Source organism: Hemitrygon akajei, chromosome 16 (genome assembly GCF_048418815.1).
Source record: "Hemitrygon akajei chromosome 16, sHemAka1.3, whole genome shotgun sequence".
Taxonomy (NCBI): Eukaryota; Metazoa; Chordata; class Chondrichthyes; order Myliobatiformes; family Dasyatidae; genus Hemitrygon; species Hemitrygon akajei.
Window position 1 is genome coordinate 6991668 of NC_133139.1, and position 14623 is coordinate 7006290.

A 14623-nucleotide genomic window follows, 5' to 3' on the forward strand; every position below is an offset into this window, starting at 1 on the left:
TGAGTCAGAGTCACATTGTACAGTAACAGGGCCACCACATCCATACCAACCATTGATTATCTCTCTATTCTGATCTCACTTGGTCAGTAGCCTTCATGACCTAGTGATTTAATTGCTTGTCTTGATGCCTATTGAATTTCTGCGAGTACCTGCCTCCACCAAACGCTTGGGCAGTGTGCTCCAAACATCAACTACATTCTGGGTAAAATAAATTCGTCCTCAGATCCCCTCTGAACCTCTAACCCGCATCATAAACCCGTGCCCCCTAGTTTTAGATACCTCTGCATTGAGGGAATGTTTCCCTACCATCTACCCCAGCTATGCCCCTCTATTCTATACACCTCTATCAGGACCCTTTTGGACTCTTCTGCTCAAAGTAAAACAAATACAGCCTATTCAGTCTCCCCATATAATTGAAACACATTTGTGTCTGTTCACATGCCTCTCAAATATAATTGCACCCAATTCCATCAAAAACTGTGCTGCTGTGTTTCATATATCAACAACTCTGCATTAAAAGAATCCTGAGATGCCCTTTAAATCATCAACTTTTGTTGAGGAAAAATGTTGTCTACCTATCTCATCTATGCCACATAATCACTTACTTCTATCAGTTAGTAATTAGCCTCTTTTGCTCCAGGGAAAACCAATCCAACTGATCTGATCTCTCCTTGTAATTACGGTCCTCTATCCAGGCAATTCTCGATCCTCATTCTTGTAGTGCAGAAACCAGAACTGCACTGTACTCCAGGGGCAGTCTAACAGTTATGGTATGGTTTCATAGAGTTGTGTCATAACCTTAGGTGGCAGGGTGGAGATACATCTCTACCAAATGAGGTGTAAGGTGCTCCTTCCCTCCACTAGCCTGGCAAATGTGCTTCTCCTCTTTCCTGCAAAGTACCATGAATCATAGAAAAAAATGTAAAATAGATTTTTCTTCTTTTAGTAAGGTCAATCTTTGGAGTGGCGGGGTGGAGATACGTCTCTATCAAAGGAGGTGTAAGGCGCTCTTTCCCTCCAAAAGCTCGCAGGTCACCTTTAGGCAAGGTGTAGCACTTGGTTAGCGGCCCTCCCTCCCCCCAAGTCAGGATCATGTGAAGCCATGGAAGCAGGTGGTGGATGGTCGTACGAGCAGCTCGTGCATATCACAAATCCTGGTTATACGATCACTGATTTTGCTTACAGTTACTGCTCTATAGATTAGTTGAGTATGCCTGCAGGGAAAAGAATCTCAGGGTTGTATGCGGTGAGAGGGCAGAGATGGTGCTAAACGGCGACTCCTTTGCTTGCATCTTCAGAAACAGCTCTATTTCCATCTGTAATAGCTCTATTTTTCCCTTTCAGGGTTCTCTTGAAGACCCTGACCTGGAGCTACACGCTAACTTTGGTTCTTTGTAGGAATGAGACCCGCTCTTGGGGTTTCACAACTGTCCGTTATTTGACATACCAAGGATGTGGCCAAAGATCTTAGCTCACCTTTGGAGGTTCAGAATCTCATGGCTCTGGAGATGGGTGGATCGAAAGTTGGTGTCCCAGCAGGAAATTGGTGTGTCGTGGGAGTCAGAAGATCTCTGGCTGTTTGCCCAGAGACCTAAAACTCAAGGTAGTATATTTACGTACTTTGATAATAAATCTAGATTGTATTCCAGCCCAGAATGATTCTATGTACATTCAGATCTCAGTTGAGAAACTACATATAAATGATCAACATGTATTTGTATATTACAGGTTTCCATATTTTATTTCAGAAGCTGAAGGAAACATTGAGGTAATTCAAACAATTCCCATGAGTCAGGGCAGATAATATTCCAGAGGATACAACCTGCTTCACGTTAATACAATCACCCCTCAAAAGGTGTTGACAACTGATTCCTGTCCAGCTTTAAATTTTCACAATAGAAATGTTCAGTCCACAAAATTCTTCACTGTCTCATGTTTGTCATTGATCACTTGGTCAGATTATTCCCTTAAATCCTAGGAAGAAAAGAGAAGACTGAATAAACCAAGGAATATATTAAATATACACATAATAACACTAGTCTACAACAGCTCAATTCTTTTTGTTTTGTCAGCAAATATCTTGCATGACAGTTTGGTTACAGGAACACCTTTCACAAAGAAACTATCGTTACCGAGGAGTCTACTACGTATTATACAGATTTACTGACCTAAGTGACACCCCATTGGTTCATTCACTAAACAATATGCAAGTTAAAAACATTAGATATGTTGGAACTATAATAAACCAAATCTGGAATATAACATTAATAACTTATAGAGCATTTTGGTACATACTATGCAGTTCAAAGTGCTTTACAATGGGATAAAGTACAAACGTGAAACTAAAAGGCCAAAAGATATTAGTTAAAAGCAAGGTTAGGTAAGTTGGGTTTGAGCTAGTGTTTAGAAGTGTCAACTGAATCTGTGTCCCTTACAGTTTTAGGTTTTGAATTTCACAGTTTAGGAGCGTAGTTCAAAAAAGCTGACCTGCCAATTATCTTTTGAGGGAGATTGTTTAAAATTAAGAGATCAGCAGTAGACATGAGAGCTCGAGCAGGATAATAAAATGAAAACAATTCTATGATGTACTCCAGTCCCAGACTTAAAAGGCTTTAAAAACAAATATGTGGACATTAAAATCAATTCTAAAAGATACAGGAAGCCAATGCAGAGTAGCTAATAAAGGAGTGAGATGTTCCCTCATCTTGGTTTTGGTTAAAGTTTAGCAGCAGCAGCATTCTGAATGAGTTGAAGTTTGTTAGCAGATTGCTTTGGAAGGCCAGCAAAAAGTGCATTGTGGTAATAAATATAATGAAACACTTAAAATATGTAAGTGATCAGAATAGAGCCTGCAGGACAAGAACAAACAATGTAAATAGGCTACTTGCTGTTTATACAACCTCTACTGAGCGTTTATCAAGACAGGATTAATTACATGGACAACTCAAAAAATGGATCTACCACCCAGTTCTTTAAAACATTCCAAATTGAACAGTCAACAGATTCTGACCAAGATTAATCATGAAGTGATAGGTAATTAATGCAGAATTACTTTACAACTATGAACTAACACTTTGTAAAATAGGAGGGAGAGAGAGAAGCAGAGAGAGGGGAGCGGGAGATCCCAGTGACAGAGAAAGGAAAAACCCAACATACACTGCTTCTCTTCTATCAGCTAGCTAATTGGATTGAATTTCCATAGATAACACATTCCATTCAAATTCTGCTATTTAAATCAACCAATAAGATTACCGTACTCCCATTCAAGAAATGTGATATTGCAACTGTAACCAAGTTGATATTAAGGCAACTGAAACCACTAGAAAATACACTGAACAATTATGTGTATATAGGTAATTATATAAAAATACAAACAGGCATTGGAAAGTTAATCTACAAGAAAGTAACAATTACACAGTCCAATCCAACAGCTGTAACAATTCTATTTTAAAATATTCTTCTCATCTTTAGCTCTCAATGGGCTTATTCTTCCCGATGCGACACACAAGATCGTCTGTACAGATGAAGGGTCACAGCCCAAAATATTAATTGTCCAGTTCTCTCCGCTGATGCTGCCTGGCCCGCTGAGTTCGTCCAGCATTTAGTGTGTTGCTGCACATTCCAGCATCTGCAGTCTCTTGCATCTCCGTTATTCTTCTGAGTTCCAAACTCTGCAACCAACTCCCAAACTGGCAATTGTCGTGATTTCATTCTCACTTCTGGCAGCCATTCCTTCAAATATCCAATGCTGCTCTCTGGAATTTCATCTATTCATTTATCCATCCATCTATTTACGCATTTATCTACTTGCCTATCTATTTAGAAATACAGGGCAGAACAGTCTCTTCTGCCTTTCGAGCCACGCCACCAGCCACCCACTAATTTAACTCTAGCCTAATCACGGGACAATTTACAATAAGCAATTAACCTACCCTTGCTCTTGGCCTGTGGAAGAAAACTGGAGCACCCAGAGGAAACCCACGCATTCCAAGGGGAGGACGTATAAACTCCTTACAGAGGTCGCCAGTTTCTACTATCACCTAGGACATACCCTCTCCTCATTGCTGCCATCAGGGAGGAAGTACAAGAACCTGAAGACCTACACTCAATGTTTCAGGAATAGCTTTGTCCCCTCCACCATCAGATTTCTGAATGGACAATGAACCCATATACACTACCTATTATATTTGCACTACTTATTTAATAAAAATATATATCTTATTGTAAATTATATTTCATTACGTGTAACCCTCAGGCTCAGCCAGCACATATTCGTCTGGGGAAGGTAACTTCTGGCCCAGCGAAACTGAGAAATCTCGTTTGTGTGGATGCTGTGTGATGTGTTGTCCGGTTACAAATCTGCACCACAAAATATCAGACAGTACACCATATGCAATAGACTGATTGAACTTTATAAATCTTAATCTGAATATAGGGCAGGTAAAGAAAATAAAAAGGGCCCATTTTAAGAGAAAAGTCAAAAGTGCACGTTGGAGCTGACAAATACGGCCATTCATCAACCATCAACCTCCTCCGAGCATTGACGGCCTTTGGACCCTCGCTCCTGGTCCACTCTGTCTGGTGGTCTACCAGCTCTCTCCACACCCATCTTCGTTCTTCTCTCGGCAACAAAGACCGCGAAAATCTCTCTTCCAGACCCACAAGAAAAATATTTCTCTCACTGGATAGCCCCCACGTTCCAAAGCCCCCATTATCTCCAGTCATAACCCAAACATTGCTGCTACAAAGAAACTATTACATTAGCAGTGAAACATTACAGTGTGTTACATATGTATTGCACTGTACTGCTGCTGCAAAACAACAAATTTCACACAGCATGCCAATGATAGTAAACCTGATTTTGATTCCTTTAATATAATTTTCCATGATCACCTCTTTGACTAAATCTTTTATAATTCCTCTCAAGAGTTACTATTCATTTTGTTGCTAGAAATCTGCTCAAAAGGCAATACAAATTCAAGTCTGGCACTTAATACCCTTGTCTTTTAAAATAAACTTTCCACTACATTAGTCAAGGGGCTATTCTTCTAGTGCAAGGTTAAGGTTAAAGTTATTTACTTAAAAAAAGGACAAAGGGAAAAGTGTGAAATTACAAAAGAAAATGAAAAAAAAAATTGACAGTGCTAAATTGGCTTTTAGTAGCAAAATTGTAAACGACATAAAGAAAGAAGTTTTCAATCTGTATAAAAAATGGAAGGATGACACAGAAGTAAACAGTCCACAGTGTAGGATTACTGATTCAGAATCACAACATCACCAGCACACGTTAAGAAATATGTCATTATGTGGCAGCAGTACATCGCAATACCTATGTAAACAAAAATTCATTGTGTTCTTTCCTGCTTCAGCTCAGGGTATAGCATCTGCAGACAAAGGAGACGACACGTGTTCAAGGCCACAAGGAAAAACTTTATTAGAACAGCACAAATGAAATAGATGGAAAAACAAATCTCTACTGCGGTGAGTAGTAGCAGTACAGAAATCAAAATAATACTTATTGTCCTCTAACTGAGCTAATGTGCAGAATGCTTCCACACAGCCTCATCTCTCTACATCTAACTCTAATTTGATATATTCAACTCTCTCAACGTACTGTTCCCCATCTCAGACTAGTCACTAGCCATGACCTAGAGGAGGATAAAATGTTCTTTTTATACCCATTAAAATCCCTTACACTGGTACTTGTCCATGCATTTGGTACCTGCACCTGCACAATGACCTTGCCTTTACCAGAAAAACATGTTTTTCACCATCTTTCATTGTTATGGCTAGACTTGTACTCCCGTAACATTCTCAAAACATTGCTGTGGACTGGTTCTCCTCTACTTAAAGCAACCCCTCTCCAAGCCAGCAGCACTTCGCCTTACAGACTTTCATTTATTTTAGCATACACCAAGGAGGAATAACATTTAACTTTTTCCTTACAACATAATAAAAATTGTAATTTACAGTAAATATATATATTTAAAAAGTTATATCAAAGAAGTAGTGCAAAAAAAAAGAAAAAAATAGTAGTGAAGTAGTGTTCATGGGTTCAATATCCACTCAGAAATCAGATGTCAGAGGGGAAGACGCTTTTGCTGAATCATTGAATGTGTGTCTTCATTGTCCTGTACCTCCTCTCAGATGGCAGCAATGAGAAGAGGACATATCCTGGATAATGTTAATGATGGATGCTGCCTTTTGAGGCATCACTCCTTGATGATGTCCTGGATGCCGAGGAGGCTATTGTTCATGACGGAGCTGACTGAGTTTACATCTGCAGCTTATTTCAATCCTGTGTAGTATTACGCCCCCACCACACATACCAGTCCTGTTGGTTTGATTCACAATCTATTATGTAGATTGCACTTGGTATACTGAATTCGGGTCTGGGTCTCCCTGAATCTGAATCCCAGTCTGGGTCTCACTTCATGAGGAAGGAGAACCTTGTGATTGTGGACACTGCAGCAAAGCCTGCTGAGATTGATTCTAGTGAAGGGATTACTCTGAGGAGAAATAACACAGTGTGGGCTAATTTTTTTTAAGTTTAGAATTGGAAGTGACCTCAATTGAAACACAAAACATTTTCAAGGGACTTGATATTGTGGATGCAGGGCTGACAATTCTTCTGAGCCGGATGACTAGAACCAGGAATCAGTGTTTCAAGATAAGAGGCTGGTCTTGCTTGACTGACATAAGAAATTTCTTAACCAAGAGAGTAATCAATCTCTGAAATCTTTACCCAAGGTCAGTGTGCACACAGACAATCCGCGTTAAACCTGTTTGGATTACGGAGTTTGCCCTTACAGTATTCACAAATCACTACCTAAGTATTAGAGCTACACACAAAAAATGCTGGAGGAACTCAGCAGGTCAGGAGAGGAATAAAATGTTAACTTTTCTGGCAAACACTTTTCATCACTAGAACTAGAGCAGAAGGGAATGGGGAAGAAGCCAGAGTAAGAAGATGGGGGGAAGGGTGAAGATGAAGTAAGAAGCTAGGAGGTGATGTGAAAGAGGTAAAAGGCTGAAGAAGAAGAAATCTGTTAGGAGAGAAGATTGGACCAAAGGAGAAAGGGAAGGAGGAGGGGCTTCAGGGGGAAGTGACAGGCAGGTGAGGAGAAGAGGAAAGAGAAAAAAAACACCAGAGGTTGGAGTTTGTTCATGCTATGAGATTGGAGGCTACCTAGGACGGAATACGAGGTGTTGCTCCTCCAACCTGACAGCGGCCTCATCTGGCAGAAGAGGAGGCCAAGGACCTGCATGTCAGAATGGGGATGGAGATCAGAATTGAAATGGTTGGTTGAATGTGGAGCAACTGCCTGAAACCCTGCCTCTGGTTTTACTTCTCATCAGGCAATTAATGAAGAGGCCCCTAAACCTCAAACTCTGGGGAAGCAATCAAAGGTTTAGAAAATAAACCACTAATTTAGAAAATCCAGGAAGGTGAAAAGTTTCAATAACAAAGTAGTTATGTATTTGTTTGAAACAAGCAAATTAATCCACAAAGAAATTTTTTTTCCTTTCTGGTACACTACTACAAAAGTTAATACCACCATGGATGATCCCAAGCTCAGATGCAAAAGGAGGAGGGTGGCATGGGCTAGCAACTCAATCCCGTAAAAAACTCAGTGCTGCAGAAACACCAACAGAAGCTTCAAAGACCTCATCCCTGGGAGAGGACCAGTCAACTGCCTATTAAGGGTCATACACCACTGACTGACTGTGGTCAGTCAGTATTACAGCAAAGATTAAAGATAAAGATTAGCTTTATTTGTCACATGCATTTTGAAACATACAGTAAAATGCATCATTTATGTCAATGACCAACACAGTTGAATACGTGCAGCCTGCAATTGTTACCATGCTTCCGACACCAACATCGCACGCTCATAACTTACTAACCCTAACCCATATACCTTTGGAATGTTGGAGGAAACCAGAGCAACTGGAGAACTTGGTCATGGGAGAACATATAAACGCCTTACAGACAGCAGTGGGGAATGAACTTCTATTGCTGAAAATTCTGCTATAAAAATCTACACCAACTGATACAATATTGTGCCACTGAACATGAAGATTTGAAGTAGGAAGCAACTCCAAATTGTTTTGTTTGTGACACAGTAAAGGAAATGAGAAATATTATGTGGCTTTCAGGTCGCTAAAACAAACTTTTCAAGTTATTTCTAATGACTAAACATGATCATAATTCCGCCATGGCCATTCCCAAACCTGGCTGTGAAAGCAGGAGATTTGAGCATGGGACCAGAATGCCTGTTCCAATAAAACAGAGAACTAAGCAGACACTAACAGAAGCTCCTAAGACCTCATCCTCGGAGAAGAAGGATCTTCAAAGATGAGCTACACCTGGGGATAACTTGAAGGACTGGCCCAGGTCTGAGGACTTTGGTGAGCTGCTGTCAACAGCCTATGCCCTTGTAGGGGTAATGGGCAAAAGAAGAAAGAACAGTCACAACACAGATTGGTCGCCAATAATAGAAGAATTTCATTCACTTTAATGAACCAACTTACTTATTTTAGTTAAAACTAATATAATCAGGTAAATTTTCACTGAATTTATACAAAATGACTTTTCACACTAACTACAAATTTCTGAAAAATGTAACAACAGCTTACCGTTAATAATCTTCAATCACTCTTGAATTTTCCTTTTATGTATGGGATACGGCCAACTATAACTTTCCAATCTGTAGCATAGACCAGCAGTACACCAGCCACAGCTCCCCATGTAGAGGCAGTTGGAATCCTATAAAATCACAATTATATTAAATATGAAATCTTGTTTATTGTGTGGTACGGAGGCAGCAAGGCATCAGATAACTAGACCCTATATAGTAAAAACCACCAAGAGAATGATGACGATCTTCCTTCACCCTATTTGAGACATTTACTGGGAGTACTGTAGACGAGGGGCTCAAAGCATTGTTGGATCTCTACTACATTCCACAATCTCTTTGACTCACTGTCAACAGAAAGGAGATACAGGAGCATCAGGACTAGGACTGCTAGACTGGAAACAGGTCTTTGCCTCAGGCTGTGAGACCAATGAATACTCTGGTGGTAGATTGGGGACCACTTTACCTAGAACTTTCACTCCATCTATAAAAGGGAGGATTCCTTGGTGCTCTCCATCCTTATTCTGACCTTTCGGTCCATGGTTGCCTCTATTGCCACAATGAGGAGGAGCAATGCCTTATTTTCCATCTGCGTAGCCTCCAACCTGAACATCAATTTCTTCAATTTCCAGTAACTTCTTCCCCTTCTTTCCTTATCCACCCCCCATTCTGGCTCCCCTCTTACACTTTCTCTTCTCCTCACCTGCCTATCAGCTCCCTCTGGTGGCCGCCCTTCACTTTCTCTCATGATCCACTGTCCCCTCCTAAGATTCTTTCTTCTTCAACCTTTTAGCTTTTCCATCTATCACCTCCCAGCTACTCACTTTATTCTACCTTCCCCCTCACCAGCCTTCATCTATCAGCTGCCAGCTTATTCTGGCTTTTGCCCTCTTTCTTTCCAGTCTCAATAAAGGGTCTTGGTGCAAAACATCATCCCTTTGTTCCTCTCTATAGATGCTGCCTGACCTTCTGAGTTCCTCCAGCACTTTGTGCTTGTTCAACTGATGGGCTGCTCTTTTGGGACCTAGTTTGGAGCCAACAGATTGAATGGCCTCCTTCTGTTTCATAATAAACAATGTAATGGAGTAATGATGTAATGGGAGATTATCTAGATAATTAGCAAGTGGAACATTAGTAACTTTCATTAATTTTATTGACTAAAACTTTCCAACCAGAAGCTTCAGCCAGTCATCAAAAACCTAAAGGTCACATTGGTACCTGATGAATCATCGTGCTGGGGTTGAATGGTCACTTAATGGGATTGTGGCAACCCACTTTCTGCGCAGGCAAACCGGCTCACAAATAGCCAGCGCACGGGGGGAGACTTTGGTAATGCACCTCTGATGTCATTTCCGCCTGGAGAGGGCGGGTGCTAGGGATTAAATGCCAGCGCCGCGAAGTTTGAATAAACTAGTCTCCAAACAACTTACCGACTGCGTGTCGTTATTTCATTGCCTTTGCTTAGGTCTGTGTCAATGAGTTCACTGGAATGGAATCCTTGTCATTATAAGAGTCAAGTAAAACACAGACTGGAAGCGTTCCACCAGTCCATTCGACTGTGGGTGGTAGGCATTCATGTGGATATCGTGGGCCCCCTACCAGTGTCCCGAGGAGCGCGGTACCTCCTAACTATGGTAGACCGGTTCATGAGGTGGCCAGAGGCGGTCCCGCTCACTGATCGCAACCTGGGTAGCACGCTTTGGGGTACCGGCCCACATTACCTCCGACAGAGGCACCCAGTTCACCTCCAGTCTGTGGTCGGCTGTGGCCAGCCTTTTGGGAACGCAGCTACACCACACCGTCACCGTCTCATGGCCCGCCTGAGAGGACCTAACTGGGTGGACGAGCTTCCCTGGGTCTTGCTTGGAATTCGTACAGCGCCCAAAGAGGATCTGCACGCCTCGTCGGCCGAGTTGGTGTATGGTGCGCCCCTGGCCGTCCCGGGAGGGTACATACCAGCTCCAAGGGGGCAAGAGGAAGAACCCGCAGCAGTCCTGGACAGGCTACACGAAAGGCTCGGCAACCTGGCCCCCGTACCAACTTCACAGCACAGACGGACCCCGACCCACGTACCCAAAGACCTGCAGAACTGTAAGTTTGTGTTTGTACGAAGGGGCGGACACCGGGTGCCGCTACAGCGGCCGTACGAGGGGCCATTCAAGGTGATCAACAACAACGGATCCACGTACATTCTGGACATTGGGGGGAGAGAGGAGGTTTTCACGGTGGACCAACTCAAACCAGCCCATGTGGACTTGGCGCAGCCGGTCGAGGTTCAGACACCGCGGCAGACCTCCAAAGTATCTGTTAAAAAGCTGTAGGGATGTGATTCAAATGGAAGCTTTAGCTTTTTTTGGAAGATATAAGGGAAGTTTAAAAATACCTTTTGAGGAGAGGTTGAGTGAGCTAGGACTTTTCTCTTTGGAGTGAAGAAAGATGAAAGTTGACTGGATAGAGGCGTATGATATAATGAAAGGCATAGAGCAGGCAGCCAACACCTTTTTTCACAGGACAGTAATAGCAGAGGCATTTTAGGATGAGTGGAATTAAGTTAATGGGAGATGTCAGAGGTAGTTTTTATTCTTATACAAAGAGTATAAGCCTTGGATCACCTGGCCAATGGTAATACCTATATCAGGCTACTGTTTATTGACTACAGCTCAGTGTTCAACAAAATCATACCCTCACTTCTAATCAACAAGATCTATTACCTGGCCCCTGTGTCCCCGCAATTGGATCCTTAAGTTCTTCACTAGACCACAGTCTGTGCGGATCAGAAATAACAACTCCTCCTTGCTGATGATCAAAACTGGCGCACCTCAGGGTTGTGGGCTTAGCCCACTGCTCTACACCTATGATTGTGTGGCTAGGCACAGCTCAAACAACATCTATAAATTAGCTTATCACACAACTATTATTGGTACATTTTCAGATGGTGAAGAGGTGTACAGGAGTGAAATAGATCAACTGGTTCTGTGGTGTCACTGCAACAACCTAGCACTCAATGTCAGTAAAACCAAGAATTTCAAATAGTGGACTAGGAAAGGGAACACATACTAATCCTTATCAAGGGATTAGGAATGAAAAGGGTGACCAGTTTCAAGTTCCTGGGTGTCACAACATCACTAAAGATATATCCTGGGTCCAACATATTGATGCATTTACAAATAAGATTTGCTAGTGGCTGGCTATACTTCATGCAGAGTTTGAGAATTGGTATGTCATCAAAGACACTCATAAATTTCTACAGATGCGCTGTGGAGAACTAGCCTTCCCAGCATCCAGGACACCTTCAAAAAGCAATGCCTCAAAAAGGCAGCATTCATCATTATGGATCCCCATCACCCAAAGCATGCTGTCTTTCTCTCTGCTACCATCAGAAGGAGGCACAGGAGCCTGAAGACACACACTCAATGTTTCAGGAAGTTTCTTCCCCAATGCCATCAGATTACTGAATCGACAAATGAATTAATTAATACTACCTCAGTATTATCTTCCCCCTTTCTTCTTGCACTAAAATAATTTAATTGTTTTTTGATATATACTTTTATTGTAATTTAAAGTTATTATTTTGTATTGTAATGTACTGAAGCTATAAAACAGCAAATTTCACAACATATGCTAGTAATTTTAAACCTAATTCTGATTCTGATAATAAGTGCCTGTAATATGGATGAAAGTAAAATGGAGGGTCACGTGTTTCAGAGGAGAGGAAGCTTAGATTGATAGTAGAGTAGGTTAAAAGGTTGCACAATACCATGGACAGAAGGGCCTATGTTTTACTTGACTCTTATAATGACAAGGATTCCATTCCAGTGAAATCACTGACACAGTCCTAAGCAAAGGCAATGAAAACATGCTACTTGCCAGAGACCACCGTTAGACTTTCCTACCTTTCACATGGCTCACTGTATCCCACCCTCCTCCATTTTATTTCTTACACTATCCAGCTGAGTGGGAACCACACTTGCCTATCCAGAGAACGTCTTGTATTGAATTCTTTTCCCGCTCCCACTATTTTAAAAAATTTAATGAGTAAGTTCCTTCTCCCTCATTAAGAACATAAGACATCGGAGCACAATTAGGCCATTCAGCTCATCAAGCCTGCTCCACCATTCTATCAGGGTTGATTTATTATCACCTTCAACCCCATTCTCCTGTCTGCTCCCTGTAACTTTTGACATCCTAACTAATCAAGAACTTATCAATCTCCGCTTTAAATATACCCAATGACCTGGCCTCCACTGGTATCTGTGGCAATGAATTCCACAGATTCATAGTCCTCTGGCTAAAGGAATTCTCATCTCTGTTCTAAACGGACGTCTTTCTACTCTGAGGCTGTGCCCTCTGGTCCGAGACTTCCCCATTATAGTAAATACCCTCCCCACATCCACTCTATCAAAGCCACCTTTCAATACTCAATATGTTTCACTTACTAGGCTCAAGAAGCCACTTCTTGCCAAGGATACATTCTCCTATTTTTGATCTACCTAATGGCTGTTAGCAACAGCATCCAAAAACATATCGGGTGTCAGGGTGTCGGGTGCATCAAATCTCTGCTTGATTTCTGCCTATTCTGGGTGGGTGAGCTGATACAATTCTAATGATCTGGAGCCAAACTGTATTCCAAGTGGTTTGTAACTTAGCACGGATAGGCTCAGTAAATGCAGGTGTACAATATATAGATTTGACAATGGGATTTATTAAGAAAACAGCTGCCAAACAGAACATACAGTTCTTTGAATTAAATGTAGCAGCAACATCAGGCATGTCAGTAAAACTGTTAGACTGAATGTTTTAACTTGTGCAATAAGCTGCCACCTGGTGGAAATCTGACGATTTTCAATAAGGAAACAGCGTTTTATTTGCTAATCTATAAATTAATATGACTATCACCTCCGTTTATATGACCTACTTAACATATCAAAATGCCCAAAGAGGCATTGTAGGAACATTAGTGGAGAAACACTGTCATTGAGCCATGCAAGATGCCCAAGATCAGAGCTTCTGAAAGTAGGCAGACTGGGAAACAACAGCTCCGTCATGACAACTGAACATGTGCCATCCAGAATTAAAAATGTGAGGTTATCTTAGAGTCACTTGGTTTGATGAGATACCTCAGACTATGTCTCCTTTCACCTCTCTGGCACTAATATTTTATTTTTTGGTGTGTAAGTAACCTGCCATCAAGGACATATATACAGAAAAGTAGCAGAAAAAGGCCAGTGACATCTTGAAGCGAGAGTGCGGCCGGGGGGCGAGAGGGGGAGATGGGGAGGGGAGGGGGAGGGGGGCGAGAGGGAGGGAGGGAAGATGGGGAGGGGGGGAGGGAGGGAGGGGAGGGGGGGGAGGGAGGGAGGGGAGATGGGGAGGGGAGAGGGGGGAGGGGAGATGGGGAGGGGGAGAGGGGGGGAGGGGAGATGGGGAGGGGAGATGGGGAGGGGGAGGGGAGATGGAGAGGGGGGAGGGGAGATGGGGAGGGGAGGGGGAAGGGAGAGGGAGAGCGGGGCGAGGAAGAAATACATTGCGGGGCCGGGGAAAGGGCCACGTTGCCGGAGGACGTTGAGGACACTCTGACTTCCCTGTGGCTAGGCACTGACCTCTAACAGGTCGGAGCCCTACCACACGACCTTCACCTGCAATCACATTTTCGTCCGTGAATCCTGGCTCAGCAATAGCCTCAGCTCCCCGCGGAGGGAGGTGGTGATGACGGGAAAAGGCTCCAGCCTAAGACCAACTTGAGGCCCGAGGCCCAAAAGCTCCCCCCCCCGGGTCACCTCCATTTCACCCTCTCCCCCCACCCCCCACACACCGCTCCCCAGCCGCCCGCGCTCCCTCACCAGTTCTTCAGCAGCTGCCCGTATCTGGGCGCAAGAATTCGCTCCAACATCCCGGCGGCCGTTCGTCCCCTCCTGATCGACTGACTGCCCGCCCACAAGATGGCCGCAGGACCCCGCCTCAGTTTCTGCCCAGGCAGCGCCTGC

General features: G+C 42.9%; 1 protein-coding gene across 1 annotated transcript; it reads right to left on the reverse strand.

Annotated features, from left to right (window-relative positions):
* Positions 1-1714: 1714 nt before the first annotated feature.
* LOC140739719 (cytochrome b-c1 complex subunit 10-like) lies at positions 1715-14623 on the reverse strand. Its single transcript, XM_073068162.1, has 3 exons — positions 14480-14623; positions 8641-8770; positions 1715-1974 (listed from the first exon to the last, which is right to left on the reverse strand). The coding sequence occupies exons 1-2, from the start codon at positions 14527-14529 to the stop codon at positions 8653-8655; spliced, it is 168 nt and encodes a 55-aa protein (XP_072924263.1). The 5' UTR covers positions 14530-14623; the 3' UTR covers positions 1715-1974; positions 8641-8652.

Excerpts from the sequence above, each read along its gene's own strand:
- LOC140739719 (XM_073068162.1), bottom strand. The coding sequence starts at position 14,529 with ATGTTGGAGCGAATTCTTGCGCCCAGATACGGGCAGCTGCTGAAGAAC. Across the intron at positions 8,771-14,479 it reads GGGCAGCTGCTGAAGAACTG|GATTCCAACTGCCTCTACAT; the intron begins GTGAGGGAGCGC and ends GTGATTTTATAG.